The sequence below is a fragment of the Somniosus microcephalus genome, chromosome 8 (genome assembly GCF_052327205.1).
Source record: "Somniosus microcephalus isolate GS21.2 chromosome 8, FLI_Smic_1.0, whole genome shotgun sequence".
In the NCBI taxonomy this organism is placed as follows: Eukaryota; Metazoa; Chordata; class Chondrichthyes; order Squaliformes; family Somniosidae; genus Somniosus; species Somniosus microcephalus.
Window position 1 is genome coordinate 93,714,776 of NC_140994.1, and position 16,453 is coordinate 93,731,228.

General features: G+C 50.3%; 1 protein-coding gene across 24 annotated transcripts in view; it reads left to right on the plus strand.

Annotated features, from left to right (window-relative positions):
- Positions 1-16,453, plus strand: part of mypn (myopalladin) — an 828,299-nt gene that overhangs the window by 672,490 nt on the left and 139,356 nt on the right. For 21 of the 24 annotated variants that reach the window (XR_015079259.1, XR_015079260.1, XM_085994999.1 and 18 more), the window contains one exon: positions 14,646-15,311. The exons of the other annotated variants lie outside the window; for them this stretch is intronic. Coding sequence is in view for 19 of the 21 variants with exons in the window: in XM_085994999.1 (XP_085851125.1) it covers positions 14,646-15,311 (666 nt within the window). In the remaining 2 variants the exon portion in view is untranslated. The remainder of the gene's footprint in view (positions 1-14,645; positions 15,312-16,453) is intronic. 24 annotated transcript variants of the gene reach the window in all.

The window sequence follows — 16,453 nt, forward strand, 5'->3', positions numbered from 1 at the left end:
TGCTGGTGCTTCCTCCGCAGTAGGCAATGGCAGGCGTGATAGCCCATCAGCGTTTCCATGCTGTTTCGTGCCCTTACACTCGATTTCATATTGGTTCGCCCCTAGAAAAAGGGACCATCTTTGTAGCCGTTTTGCAGTCATCACCGGAACACCCTTCTTTGGATTAAAGATGGAGACAAGTGGTTGGTGGTCAGTCAGCAAGGTGAACTTCTGCCCGTGCAGATAGTGGTTGAACTTTTTCACTCCCCACACTAGGCTGAGGGCCTCCCTGTCAATCTGAGCGTAGTTACGCTCGGCTGAGGTTAGTGATCGTGACGCAAAGGCTATTGGCCTCTCTGAGCCCTCCGAGATTTTATGCGACAGCACTGCTCCAATGCCATAGGGTGATGCATCACACGCCAACCTAATTGGTAGTGCTGGGTTGAAATGAGCCAACACCTCTTTTGATGTGATCAATTCTTTGCTCTTCTGGATAGCTCGTTTACATTCATCATTCCACTTCCATGGTACTCCCGTTTGCAGTAGGGTGTTCAGTGGGTGTAGTACGGTAGACAAATTTGGCAAGAACTTATGGTAGTAGTTCACCAGCCCGAGGAGCGACCTCAGTTGTGACACATTTTCCGGTGCTGGAGCCTTGACTACTGCCTCAATCTTTTCAGGGGACTTATGTAACCCCTCTTCATCAATAACGTGGCCACAATACGAGATCTGCTTCTGGAAAAACTCGCATTTGTGGCGATTAGCTCGGAGCCCATATTCCTTCAATCTAGTGAGCACCTGCTCCAGGTTGGTGAGGTGATCACTGTCATTTTCGCCCGTGACCAGGATGTCATCCAAATAACACTGGGTCCCTGGAATCCCTTGGAGGACTTGATCCATTGCCCTTTGCCAAATCGCCGGAGCTGATGCTACCCCGAACACCAGCCGGTTGTATTGGTAGATACCTTTATGAGTGTTGATCGTGAGGTACTGTTTCGAGGCTTCTTCTACCTCCATTTGCAGGTACGCCTGGGCCAGATCAATCTTGGTGAAGCGTTTCCCTCCAGATAGTGAGGCGAAAATATCCTCAATCCACGGAAGCGGATATTGTACTGTGTGAAGGACTGGGTTCACTGTCACCTTAAAGTCCCCACAGATGCGAACCTTCTTTGGTTCCCCAGGCGTATTACTCAATGACCTCTTCATTACAGGAATGATGGGTGTAGCCCACTCGTTCCAGTCCATTTTGGACAGTACTCCTGAAAGTTCCAAACCTTCCAGCTCTGCTTCGACGGCTGGGTGGATCGCATAAGGCACCGGTCTGGCCTTAAAAAACTTTGGGCTTGCATTTTCCTCTATTTTGATCGTCGCTGTAATGTCTTTTAGTGTTCCGAGTCCCTGCTGGAACACTTCTTGTGCGTCAGTTAGCATTTTTGACAGTCGTCCAGGTGTGACGTCATCATCCTTTTTGGCATCTACAGTCAGTGCTTGTATGGAATGCCAATCTAGCTGTATCTTCCAGATCCATTCACGTCCTAGTAGTCGTGGTCCTCCCTCTGGCAATACAATAGGTCCATTTTTGGTGTTTCCTTGCTGTTATATATAACGTTCACCCTTATTTTTCCTTTGGGGTAGACTTTTTGCCCTGTGTACATCTTCAAGACGATCTCTGTATCTCTCAAGGGTATATGTGAGAATAGCCGCTTGTAGTCCCTTCGGTTTATGACTGTTAGGGCTGATCCTGTGTCCAATTCCATTTTCACTTGGACTCCGGCTATCTTGAGCGTGACCCAGATAGTTTGGTGATCCTCCGTTTTGATCACATTATGTAGTTTCAGACAACCCAGCTCCTTGCTTCCGGAGTCTGTATCCCTTTTCTGTTCATCTGAACTACTCTCTGTCACCTTATGTACCTTCTTGTACTTCTCCTGTGGAGATTTCTTGCTGCTGGTTTTCTTTTCCGACCTGCAGACTCTTGCTATGTGTCCTACTTTTCCACACTGTCTGCACACTTGGTCCTTGAACCAACAATCCTTATGGTCGTGTGTTGTTCTGCCGCAGCGATAGCACCGCACTGTTCCGTATGCCATTTCATTTGTGCCATATTCTTGCGGTCTCCGTTGTATCTCAGCCGCGCCCCGTGCTGCTGCTTCGTGTGATACTACCATGCTGAAAGCCTTGTCCAGCATAAGATCCTTTTCTGATCGAAGCCGTTTCTGGGTTCCTTCACTTTGAAGCCCACACACGAACTTGTCCCTTAAAGTATCTGCTAGTCCCGTTCCAAACTGGCAGTGTTTCGATAGCTTGCGCAGTTCCGTTAAATACTCAGCATTACTTTCATCTTTATGCTGGTTCCTTTTGTGAAACTTAAATCTTTCTGCTATCAGCAGCGGTGTGGGGTTTAAGTGGTCCCGTAGGATTGACACTATGTTTTCAAAATTCTTTTCCGCTGGTTTCTCTGGGGTTACTAGGTTTCGCAGTAAGCCATACGTTTTTGCACCCATTGAATTCAACAATACCAGCGCTTTCTTGTCATCTGGCACTTCATTCGCCTTGCAGTACACTTCAATGCGTTCGACATATGTCGTCCAATCTTCGACTTCATTGTCGAACGCTGTAATACTGCCACTCTTCGGCATTTAAAAATTTTTTTTTTCCCGGTTTGGTTAGGCCGGCTCAAAATGGCGACTCCCGCGCTCTCCCTTCTACTCCACTGGCTCAAAATGGCGTCTCCCGCACTTTTCTTTCTTCCCGCGCTCTCCCTTCTCCGCTGCGGCTAAAAAAAAATAGGCGTCTCCCTTCTTCTCCGCGGATGCTGCTCGGCCCTTGAACACTGGCTGCGCTCTGCGTGTTTTCCTGCGCGCCTCTCTCGTTGATGCCACTCGGTCCTGAACCCCGGCTGCGCCCTGTGCGCTTTACCCTCTCTCGTTGACGCCGCTCGGTCTTCAACCCCGGCTGTGCCCTGTGCGCTTTACCCTCTCTCTTACCCCGTCGACGCTGCTCGGCCTTTTTCTGTGCCGTCGGTCGGCTCCAGCCGCCGCTGTCCGGGAAGGGTCTGCGCCGTACCTGCTGCCAGCCTGCTGCGCTGGATCGTCGCGACTGGAGAACCAAGCCCAGCTCTCCACAGCCTCCTCTGCGATGTTCAAGTCCTCTCTGGATGGTCGACGCCCATGCCTCTGGACTCTCCGAAGTAACAGCAGTACTTTCTTCACTATCTCCTTGACAAAGAGCCGTTTACAACAGAATTCACAGCAATGATGGAATTTCCTTCTGCAGAGTTGCAGGTAGGTTCGAATTTTCTCGTCGCCAATGTTAAATCCGTGAATCTTGATGTATGGTGTCCTTCAATAAATCGACAGAGACTGCAGAGGGACAATCAACAGGTGTTTACTGGATGAGGGTTACTCTAAAACTAACAGTGCAAATCCCTACTCAGGGTTTATGTACAGATGTGGTCACTGCTGGTACTATAGTATACAGGAGCTGTAAAAAGTAGTTCTCCCCTTAAAGGTACATACACTACAGTCGCATTTGTGGCAGGAGCACACGGCGGCAACAATCAAAGTCAAGGAAAATTAGCATCCTGCTCTTCCTGCAGGACCCATTTTCAATTTTTGAACACCCCAGCAATTCACTCGCCACGTGCTGAACTCACACAGCACAACGTAGTGCTAACCGGCAGGGAGGCCCCCATACTTATCTGAATGTGGAGCCAGGAGGAGGAGGAGGACTCCATCGCTACCTCCGCACACCCACCGCTACTTCCGCCCACAGCTCACCAGCTCCATTGAAATTAGGCCAGAAGCCCAATAGCGGAAGCTCCTCAGGCCTCACCCTGCGATGTGTGCATCAGAATTTCTACTCAACTATATAAATACAAGTTGTTGAATCTTGCTGTTATTATACAAGTGGTCTGGGGGCAAAATTTATATTGTAGTTGATTCTCGCTCCTTAAATTTAATTAAATAATATAAATTGAGGAATAAAAATAATAAATAAGTTCAAAGGGTAAAATATAGTTAATCAGAAAACTTGTTTTATTGAAGATGTTAAAAGCCAGTCTTTGGAAGCTGGTAGCAAGCTGAGAATGTAAAGTGGAAAATTGAGGGTAATGACTGCTACATAAACAGAGACTTTTAGAATCTGGGTACGGTCATAAAAATGAAAGAACTAAGTTTACTAGTTCAGTGGTTCATTCTCGGGCTGGCAATCAATAACTAGTGGTGTTCCGCAGGGGTCAGTGCTGGGACCCCAACTCTTTACAATCTATATTAACGATTTGGAGGAAGGGACCGAGTGCAACATATCCAAGTTTGCTGACGATACAAAGATGGGAGGGAAAGCAGTGAGTGAGGAGGACATAAAAAACCTGCAAAAGGACATAGACAGGCTAAGTGAGTGGGCAGAGATTTGGCAGATGCAGTATAATGTTGGAAAGTGTGAGGTTATGCACTTTGGCAGAAAAAATCAAAGAGCAAGTTATTATCTAAATGGAGAGAAACTGCAAAGTGCTACAGTACAAAGGGATCTGGGGGTCCTGGTGCATGAAACACAAAAAGTTAGTATGCAGGTGCAGCAGGTGATCAGGAAGGCCAATGGAATCTTGGCTTTTATTGCAAGGGGGATGAAGTATAAAAACAGGGAAGTCTTGCTGCAGTTATACAGGGTATTGGTGAGGCCACACCTGGAATACTGCGTGCAGTTTTGGTTTCCATATTTAAGAAAAGATATACTTGCTCTCGAGGCGGTTCAGAGAAGGTTCACTCGGCTGATTCCAGAGATGAGGGGGTTGACGTATGAGGAAAGGTTGAGTAGGTTGGGACTCTACTCATTGGAGTTCAGAAGAATGAGAGGCGATCTTATCGAAACATATAAGATTGTGAGGGGGCTTGATCGGGTGGATGCGATGAGGATGTTTCCACTGATGGGTGAGACTAGAGCTAGGGGGCATAATCTTAGAATAAGGGGCTGCCCTTTCAAAACTGAGATGAGGAGAAACTTCTTCACTCGGAGGGTAGTAAATCTATGGAATTTGCTACCCCAGAGAGCTGTGGAAGCTGCAACATTAAATAAATTTAAAACGGAGATAGACATTTTCCTAGCAGATAAGGGAATTAGGGGTTACGGGGAGAGGGCAGGGAAGTCGACGTGAGTCTAGATTCAGATCAGCCATGATCCTATTGAATGGCGGAGCAGGCCCGAGGGGCCGTATGGCCTACTCCTGCTCCTATTTCTTATGTTCTTATGTTCTTATGTGTAAATTGTGTGGTGTCAGATACTTGGACTGAATCCTAATTGAAAACTCCTGTTTACAAAATGTGGTTTATTTTGCTTTGAACCTGTTTTATGTGAGGCTGCATTAATGTAACTGATTGAAGGGTAAATCCTGGACTTGTCCTTTCATTTGATATGTTCAACATTTGCTCAGTTATATTAAAGAGTAACCTAGCCAAGGCAGGGAGATATTTCTGCACAGAGGTTCTCCAATTAAATGAAGTTGGCCCTCCATTGAACATCTGCAGCTACACCTTGGATAGAAAGTGCTGGAAATACACACAAGGTTTGCCAATAACAACTTGTATTTATACAGCGCCTTTAATGTAGAAAAATGTCCCAAGGCACTTGACAGGACTGTTACCAAACAAAAATGTTCACTGAGCCACAGAAGGAGATATTAGGACATACGACCAAAAGCTTAGTCAAAGAGGTAGGTTTTAAGGAGCGTCTTAAAGGAGAGAAGGTAGAGAGACGGAGAGTCTTACGAAGGGAATTTCAGAGCTTAGGGCCTAGGCAGCTGAAGGCACGGCTGTCAATGGTGGAGTGTTTACAATCGGGGATGCGTAAGTGGCCAGTACCTACAAAGTGAAGAGTGTGGCGACATGCCACTATTGGACATAATCCGCTCACGGCGGCACGGACAGTTTACGCAGGCGCACTGCCGGCAGCAGCCGCCCCTAGCCGTGGGCCCTTTCCTCCGGCAGCTTGTTTTCCGCAGGGACAGGCTGCCGGGAGCACTTCCTGTCTGGGGAGTATTTAAGTGGTTGCGCGGGCTTTTTAAGCACTTGTTTTTGCCATGATGTAAATTAAAGCAGTTGTGTTCCATCAACTCTGGTCTCGACTCCCACGTTTGCCGCGGTATCTCAACACTGGTGACCCTGACGCTCAGGATGAATCCTAAGCTAGCATGGCGGATACAAACGCAGTCACGGTTAAACTACCGGACTTTTGGGAGAACCTGGCCGAGGCCTGGTTCGTTCAAGCCGAGTCCAGATTCCGGCTGAGAAGCATTACAGTCGACGCCACGAAGTACGACTACCTCGTCGCCTCTCTCACCTGTGTCACAGTCCCTAAGGTTTGGTCAGCACTGCAGGATCCACCAGAGGAAGGCAAGTACGAACATCTGAAGGCCGCGCTCCTTAAAAAATTTCAGGCGTCCTCCTACCAGCGCAACTGCCAACTCCTCGACCTCCCAGGCCTTGGTGACGCTTCACCATCAGACCTGCTTTCCCACATGCTGTCCCTCTCGGACGACAAAAAACCCGGCGCCCTCTTTCGCACGCTTTTCATTCGGCAGCTCCCCGCCAGCATCCGCCCGCTCATTGTGGAGTCTGGCTCCATGGACCTGAACGAGATAGCTGAAAAGGCCAACCGGCTGCTCTCCGCGCAGACCGCCCGCGACGTCGCGCCCGACCTCACGGCAACGACCACGCGGTCCCCCCGGCCCACTAGGCCCGACCGCCCTTCCACTCCGGGTCACTGCTACTACCACACCCGTTTTGGCACTAGGGCCCAACGCTGCACGCCACCGTGCACTTTCAAACCCCTCCCCGCACCGGCCCCCACAATGGCCACGGGGCAAAAGGGGTCCCTACTGTACGTCACTGACGACAGCACCAATCGCCGATTCCTGTGCGACACAGGAGCCCAGCACAGCATCACCACCGCCTCCGCCCTCGAAATCCAACACGGTGCATGGGGTGTTACGCTGGCTGCAGCCAATGGCTCTGACATCCGCACATACGGCACCTGCATGGTCACGCTCGACCTCGCAGACCGCCGCTATCGCTGGGAGTTCCTCACAGCCAAGGTCCTCTGCCCACTCATCGGCGCCGACTTCCTATGCGCCCACGGCCTCCTTGTCGACATTCCGAGGCACTGCCTCGTCGACATCAACACTATGGCCCCATCCCTGGCGCAGTCACCCCGGCCCGTTCGGCCGGCCTGACGACCTACTGCCTCGCCAGAGCCACAGACGACTACTCGGCACTACTAGCCGAGTTTCCCGCCCTCACTAACCCGACCTTTTCGGCCAAAGCCGCCAAACACGGTGTGGAGCACTATATCCCCACCACCGGCCCCCCGGTCGCTGCCCATGCCCGCAGACTCGACCTGGCCAAGCTGGAAATCGCGCGGGCCGAGTTCACCACCATGGAGCAACTCGGCATCATCCGCCGCTCCAGCAGCCCTTGGGCCTCGCCGCTCCACATCGCCCCGAAGCCCGGCGGAGGCTGGCGCCCCTGCGGGGACTACCGCCGCCTCAACGATGCCACCACCCCCGACCAATACCCGGTGCCGCACATCCAGGACTTCTCGGCCCGATTGGCCGGACGAACCGTCTTCTCCAAGGTCGACCTGGTGCGCGGTTACCACCAAGTCCCCGTACACCCCGCGGACATCCCCAAAACGGCCGTCATCACCCCATTCGGCCTGTTCGAGTTCCTGAGGATGCCCTTCAGCCTCAAGAATGCAGCCCAGGCTTTTCAGCGCCTTATGGACTCAGTCCTCCGAGACCTGAACTTTCTATTCGTCTATCTAGACGACATTCTCGTGGCCAGCTCCTCCAAACAGGAACACCTCGAACACCTTTGCATCCTGTTCGGGCGCTTAGCCCAACACGGGCTTATCCTCAGCCCGGCGAAGTGCCAATTCGGCTTAGCCGAGATCGATTTTCTCGGCCACCACATCACTCCTGTTGGGGCCGTCCCCCTGCCCAACAAGGTGCAGGCCGTCCAGCAATTCCCCCGCCCTAAAACCATCAAGGGCCTCCAGGAGTTCCTCGGGATGGTGAACTTTTACAACAGGTTCATCCCCAGAGCTGCAGCCCCCATGAAGCCCCTATACGATTCCCTCCGAGGTAAATCCGGCAAGATGGCCGTAGCCTGGACTGCTGACACGTCAGCCGCCTTCGACGCCACCAAAAACGCGCTCGCCGACGCCACCCTGCTCGCGCACCCGAGGGCTGATGCCCGGGTTGCGCTCACCACCGACGCCTCCGACCATGTGGTCGGAGCCGTGTTCGAGCAGTGGGTCAATGGCGCGTGGCAGCCACTTGCCTTCTACAGCCGCCAACTGCGCCCCCCGGAGGTCAAATACTCTACTTTCGACCGCGAGCTCCTCGCGCGCCACCGTTTACTCCTCCTAAGCGGATTCTGGGGGGAGCTCTGTGGCGACATGCCACCATTGGACATAATCCGCTCACGGCGGCACGGACAGTTTACGCAGGCGCACTGCCGGCAGCAGCCGCCCTTAGCCGTGGGCCCTTTCCTCTGGCAGCTTGTTTCCCGCAGGGACAGGCTGCCGGGAGCACTTCCTGTCTGGGGAGTATTTAAGTGGTTGCGCGGGCTTTTTAAGCACTTGTTTTTGCCATTAAATTAAAGCAGTTGTGTTCCATCAACTCTGGTCTCGACTCCCACGTTTGCCGCGGTATCTCAACAAGAGTCAGTTAACGTTTTGGGTGTAGAGCCTTTGTTAGGTATGTGAAACGTCAATCTTTTCTCTCCTTTTCTGAATCCCTTCAATCCAATTTGTGATGTATTCATGAATCTTATGCAGTTGTCAGTTGCCATTTCACGACCTTGCTAACTGTTGTGTCTCAAGGGGTTTTATACCCTTACCTATATAACAATTAAGAAGGACTCCGGGGTGGAGAGTTTAGTTAACGGCCATTTTATTTACAATGTGCTTCTTCACTCAATGCACTACATTTCCCATAGTGCATTGCAAATCACCACTACGGTATCCCATGTGGGACAATTTTAATACACATTCAAAATACACAACATATTTCCTCCCCCTTAAAATAGAATGTCCACAAAACAGAATAACTGAAAATGACTATAACTTTGGAAGAGAGGGTAGACTTCCTCTACATTCCGCTAACCCTAGGGATTATTCTGCCCCATGCACACAGGTTAGCACTAACTGTAACTGAGGCACTCTGGAGGCTGCCTTTCTCTTTGGGGGTAATGCCTAGTCTCAGGAGCAGGCTCTGGCTGGCTCTCCCGTGACCCTGCAGGCGTGGCTTCCTCCCTCGATGGCACAAGAGTGGATGGTGCCACCGTCTCAGGGTCGGACGACCAGTCCCTGCTGGAGCCCCCAGCAGGTCCTTGATCCTCTGTTTCTTGGGTTACCTGTGGCGACTGTCTTGGCAGTAACTGGTCTACATGCCGTCTCCATGTTCGGTCGTCTCCGGTGCGGACTCGGTATGAAACGGGGCCCGTCTTTTGAATGACCGTAGCCGGGACCCACCGCTCCGGGGTGGTGTGGTTACGCGCGAGGACTTTGCCCCCCACCACAAAGTGTCGTTCTTTGGACCTCTGAGCTCGTCTGCTGACTTGATCCTGCTGATTGGCGTGCACCACTGCTTCTGTGGACGTTGGGCTCAGCAGGTCAAGGTGTGTCCGTAGCTGCCTTCCCATGAGTAGGTAAGCAGGAGATGCTCCAGTCGTAGCATGAGGCGTGTTTCGGTATTTCAGCAAGAAAGCATTCAGGCGCTGCTTTAGAGGAGCATCACTTCTTGCCGCTTTCAACGCATGTTTCAGCGTTCTGACAAATCTCTCTGCCAATCCATTCATGGATGGATGATAAGGTGCGGAGAACGTGTGCTGGATTCCATTGCTCTTGAGGAACTCTTCCATTTCCTGGGATGTGAACTGTGTTCCATTGTCGGTTGCGACCTGCTCCGGCAGACCAAATCGCCCGAACATCTCTCTCAGAGTCTCGATGGTTTTCTCCGTAGTGGTAGTGGACATTACTGCACCTCCGGCCATTTGGAATGGGAGTCCATCGCGACCAGGAACATCGCTCCTTCCACTGGTCCCGCGAAGTCCAGATGGATCCGTTGCCACGGTGTCGCTGGCCATTCCCATGGATGCAGTGGCGCTGCTCTTGGCGTATCCCTGGTTGTCTCGCATGATGGGCATGATTTCGCTTCAACTTCAATTTCATGATCCAGACCGGGCCACCAGAAGTAGCTTCGTGCCAGCTCCTTCATCCGGACAATACCACAATGTCCTGAGTGCAGCTCGTTGAGGACATGTTTCCGCAGCTTTGGTGGTATGATCACTCGCATGCCCCAAAGGAGGCATCCTGACGTGACAGACAACTCCTTCCCTCTTGACAGGTAAGGTAGGAGCTCAGGTGGTGCGTCTGACACCTGTGATCCGTCTCCTCGTATCACCCGATCCAGCACCTTGGATAGCGTAGGGTCCACTCTGGTCTCTTTCTTGACCTGCCGGGCCGTGACAGGGGCATTGCTCACCATGTCAAAGTAGAAAATCTTCTGCTCACAGCCTTCAGAGAGCACAGGCAGTGGAAGTCTTGACAATCCGTCCGCATTGCCATGTGCTGCTGACCTCCGGTATTTGATGTTGTAATTGTGAGCGCTTAACATCAGCGCCCAGCGCTGCATCCTGCACGCAGACAGGGAGGGTATTCCTGTGTGTGGACCAAAGATCGATGTCAGAGGACGATGATCCGTCAGCAAGGTGAATTTCCTTCCGAACAAGTAGTGATGGAACTTTTTGATTCCAAAGATGATGCCCAAAGCCTCTTTTTCGATCTGCGGGTATTTCACCTCCGCCTTGCTCAGGGACCTTGGTGCGAATGCAATCAGCTTCTCTTCGCCTGAGGGAAAGATGTGGGACACGACCGCGCCAATGCCATAAGGCGACGCGTCACAGGCCAGCTGAATCTGCAACGACGGGTCAAAGTACGTCAACACTCTGGGGTCAGTCAAAGCTGCTTTGGCTTTCTTGAATGCAGCTTCGCACTCCTTCGTCCATGCCCAGGCCTTGCCCTGACACAGCAACTCATGTAATGGCTTCGACAGTGATGCCAGCTGTGGAATAAACTTTCCGTAATAGTTCAGGAGACCTAAGAATGACCGCAGCTGGCTGACATTTGTTGGTGCAGGAGCGTTGGCAATGGCTTTCACTTTCGACGGTGCTGTGTGTAGGCCGTCCGTGTCGATGACATGGCCTAGGTACTCCACTGATGGCTTGAAAAATTCGCATTTGTCCTTGCCAACGCATAAGCCATATTCTTCAAGCCTTCCCAGTGTCTTCGTCAGGTTCTGCAGATGCTCGTTGTCGTCCTTTCCTGTGACAAGGATATTGTCGAGATAACATTGTACCCCTGGAATGCCGCTTAAGATCTGGTCCATAGCCCGCTGAAACAATGCTGGTGCTGACGTTATACCAAAGGGTAGGCGGCAGTACCTGTAGAGGCCCTTGTGGGTGGTGATGGTGAGGTACTTCTTTGAGTCCTCTTCTACATGCATCTGCAAGTAGGCTTGGCATAGATCAATCTTGCTAAACTTCTGACCGCCTGCTAGACCCGCAAAAAGATCTTCAATGATGGGGAGGGGGTACTGTTCAGCTGAGAGCACAGGATTCACTGTTACTTTGAAATCTCCACAGAAGCGAACCGCGCGTCACTCTTTATCACTGGTACCACGGGCGTGGCCCACTCACTGTGCGAAACCGGCACCAGGACCCCTATCTTGACCAGACGCTCCAGGTCAGCCTTCACCTTTGGTCTGAGGGCGTAGGGAACGTTCCTGGCCTTCAGGAATCGTGGGTGGCTGTCAGGCTTCACCTTGAGTTTGACCGTAATCCCCTTCATACTCCCCAATCCGCATGCTTTGTCAACACTGCCGCTAGCCCCGCCTCTTCGATTGACACCGCATTCACTTTTTTCCAATCCAGATGAATTTTCTCCAACCATGGCCTGCCCATCAGGGATGGATAGTCACCCTTGACCACGTAAACTGGCAGCATCACGGCTTGTCCATTAAGCTCCACCTTGACCTCCGTCTTACCCAGCATTGGGACTGTTTCCCCAGTGTAGGTCTTTAAGATGAGCTTGGCCGGCGTCAGTGATAGGTGGTTCAGTTTTTCTTTGAATAGCTTCTCTGAAATCAAGGAGACAGCGGCCCCCGTATCCAGCTCCATTTTGACCGGTATTCCCTCGAGTAGTGGAGTGACTCCATAGCCTGATGAGCCTCCATTCACCATTAACACATGGAGATTCAGCTCCCCATCAGAGTCTGTGTCACTGTCTTCCTGTTCTTGTTTCACCATGTGTAGGTTTTTCTTTTTAGAACGCCAGTTGGATGTGTTTCCTTGTTTGTTTTTGTGTGTCTCTGTGTAGGATTGTTTGCTTTGCCCTTTACACACACGTTCAATGTGTCCTTTCTTTTCACATTTCCGACAGGTCAGGTCTTTACACCAGCAGTCAGATGGCTGATGACCTGACCTTCCACATCTGTAACACTCTCTGGTGCCCCTTGCATGCTTATCCGGTGTAGCTGCTACCCTGTGCACTCTTGTTGCAGCCCCCAACAGCTGTGGATCTTTAGCTGCTAACTCCATAGACACAGCGAGCTCCACTGCTGATTTAAGCATCAGTTTGTCAGTTGTGAGCAAGCGCTTCTGTGTTGCTTCACATCTTAATCCACACACAAACCTATCACGGACAGTGTCATTTAGAGTTTCACCAAACTCACAATGCTCAGTTAGCTTCTTTAGCACTGCAACATATTCGGCTATGGACTCATCCTCCCCTTGGTTTCGTTTGTGAAACCTGAACCTCTCGGCAATCAGCAGCAGCTTGGGTGCGAAATGTGTTTCCAAAACTTCCACAATCTGATCATATGTCTTAGTGCCGGGCTTATCCGGGTGCATTAAACTCCGCAACAAGCCAAATGTTTTTGCTCCGATCACACTGAGGAACGTCGCCACTTTTACGTCATCTTTAATGCCATTTGCAGTCACGAAAAATCTGAAACGCTCTGTATAAGCACTCCATTGCTCCGCCGTTTCATCAAATGGTCCAAACGCTCCGGTTAGCATAGCCATTTAGTTTTCTTTTTTTTTTCGTTACAGTCCTTTTCCTCCACTTTAAAAAAAAATGTTGACAGTCCTTTTCCTCCACTTCGTTTCACTGTATCATTACTCTCCCCCTTCTTATTTGTGTAACACACGAACCACCACCTTTACGAGGCGATTGCATCAGCACTAAACTGCGGGCATGCCATTAAGAAAAGACAGGAACTTCTTACTTTAAACATCGCCGATTCCAGTGCAAAGTGATGCGCAAGTCCGTCGTCCTCGTCGCCAGTTTTGTTGTGTCTCAAGGGGTTTTATACCCTTACCTATATAACAATTAAGAAGGACTCCGGGGTGGAGAGTTTAGTTAACGGCCATTTTATTTACAATGTGCTTCTTCACTCAATGCACTACATTTCTCATAGTGCATTGCAAATCACCTACGGTATCCCATGTGGGACAATTCTAATACACATTCAAAATACACAACACTAACTAGTTGTGTTGATGACTGGCTGTGGAAATCAGAGGTTATATTGGCAGTAACACAAAATTTTTAAAGCTGGAGACAATGAACCTGAGTTTTGATTTGGGTGCACACTGGGCGGCATGATCACACTGCCCGTCTTATGACACCAGTGAGAGGCCCGAACCATTTTCATGGTTGGCGCTCATTCCAGTAATATCGGTGAGCTGCCAGTACTGAATGATGCTGTCAGCAGCTGGCCAGTTTGGAGGGGTGGGGGAGGGGGCAGTGAGGGTGGAGGTGGTAAATCCAGTGGCTTCAAATGAGAAGTGGGATGTTAATAGGGGGGGGAGAGGAGGAAATCCCGGGAGGCAGGGTGGGGCGGGAGCAGAATGGAGGGATCGGCGGTGAGTGGGAAGATTTTTGTGGGCTGGATGGAGCATTCCTCTTGGCCCCACAGAAATCGGTGGCACAGCTTTTTTTCCCCCATTTTTGGAACAGACTACGACGGACCCTTTAAGGACCGCTGGTTCGGCTGGTCAATGCTAAGTTCAGCACGGAGTGCATGTTCTGCTCAGTGGAATGCAAAGGTTACATCAGGGTCCTACATATGGTATAGGACCCCAATTTACATAATTAAGTCGGCTCCTGTCTCTTTTTGGCAGGAGCACTGCTTGCCTGATTCCCAAGCTGCTCCAAAATCGCAGCAGGTTTGATGTCAGTGTGAATGAGGCAGTAAGTGCTGTACCTGGAGTTTCAGTCTGTTACCGCCCTGTCCGAAAACAGGGTCAGAAATCGCCCCAGGGTGATCATAAATTGGTTTTTGATGGAGTTAATGAAACATGTTAGAAGTAAAATTAAATCTGGGAGGTTGCTATTTGATTTATCTTTTAATCTCTTAAAAGGGTCTTTGTGATGTGTGACGTGGATCAGACGCAAAAATAAATGTTTATGTAACATCCAGTCAGTTAGTTTGGTCAAAATGCTTAAAGCTTTGTGTTAATCTACACATCTTCATCCATTGCAGCTATTTGTACTTAGAATTAACTCATTGGCATGTTTGTTTGTTTTTTCTCCTGTTCTATGTGCAGTGATCCCGTCCAGTTGCAACAACTACACAACCAGGTCCTACTTGAACAACAGCAAGAAGCAACCCTACAGCAGTCACCATCACAGTCCTCATCCCTGCCCTCCTCCCTTCCGTCTGCCTCTCCGTTCACCATGAATGTTGTCAATTCTGCTCCTCATCCGCCTGTGCAGCCATCCCCATCTAGCAGGTCACCAACACCAAAAAACACCCTACCCCAGGCATTTAATTATGCCCGGCCAAAGCAGTTCATTGCTGCTCAGAATGTTACGCCAGCTGTTGTCAGAAGTTATTCCCCCTCACTTTCTCCTCTGCCGATGCTGAGCACAGAATCTCAAAAGACAGAGAAGCAGTATGGTGAAGAAAATTACTTTGGATTTCCACTCACGTCAATGTTGCAGCATCCTGTTATATATCCCAGTAAGAGTTTGCCATCCCCACCCTCTCACAGTTACTCCACCACAAGTGCAATTGGACGAGCCATTTCTTCCCCTGTTTCTCCTCTGCCAAATTCTCAGCCTCGGGTTGTATCGCCAACTTCCATTAACGCTGGCAGCTCCTGTCCTAGTCCAGTTCAGAACCCAGTGGCTTTTCTCAGCTCTGTATTACCATCATTGCCTTCTGCACCATCTACCAATGCCATGGGTCTTCCCAGGAGTGCTCCAGCAATGTAAGTGTCAGTTACAAAAAATGTATCACTACTGTGGCAGTTAGGTGTGGGGAGATTTGGGCACGGGAGATTAAAACTCTTTCCTTTAAACTTACTATGTAAGGGAACTGGGTGGTGCAATGGGTTAGACACTAGAGGCTAGATTTTCCACCTGTCACCCTGATTTTTTTGTGGATCTGGGGCAGGCCTGAGTGTGAACAATAAACCTGATTGAGGACGTGCTCTGTTGTGCCCTCACCTACCTTCGCCCTTTCTCAATGGGTGAGTCCAGCTGCTTAAAATGTGCCCATCTACATCTGCCACCTGTTAGGGCCCACTGTCAGTGTTCACTGGTCAGTGGAGGGGGCCTTTGGGGTTCAAATAAAGAAGATCCTGTTAAAGCACTCTGAGTGCAGTTGTGTACATGCCCCATCAACAACAACTAAAAATGTTTAACATCAAAAAAAAAGATTTTTTTCGGGCAGTTTGGAGGTTGTCTTCTTTCTTCTGCCCCAAGGCCTGCTACAGCAAGTCTCGGCCCTAGTCTGGCGCAGCTCCTCAGCAGAGGTCAGTGGTCACCTTCTGCAATTAAATTACCCCAGGGCCAAGAAATTTAACCAGGGTCAAGGGGGGGCATCCTGCCCCAACGGAGATACACCCACCTCAAAACCCAGGCCTAATTCTTTACTTCTGATTCCTAAGTTCGAATCCAGCCCAGACTGATGGGATGGACGTGGCCTCTGTCTGCTGTTCTGTATGAAATGATTTGAAGCCTTTTCAATTGAGTCAAATTGTCCGAAACTAGAACTAATTGGCAGTTGCACTTGGAGGGACTACAGATGTAGGAAAACAGGAAGCTTGTCACACTTGTGCAGTAGGAGGCGATTTTCTGAGACTGAGCTTAGAGCCATTGCTGGGGCAGAAAGGAGCTTTACTCTGCACCTGGCCATGCTATACCTGACCTGGCAGTGCTTAATGGTAACACTGGGTGCCTGAAATGAGAAGAGTTCCATTCCCCAGCACTAAAGTTCCTCCAACACTTTGATGATTAAGACAAGAATTTAAAAAAGAGTTACTAGCCTAGAAACTCTCATCCTGGTGATGTGCGGGGTGAGACTTCAGCCAGCCAGTGAGCCCTCGCCTTGACTCTGCCCCAATCCCAG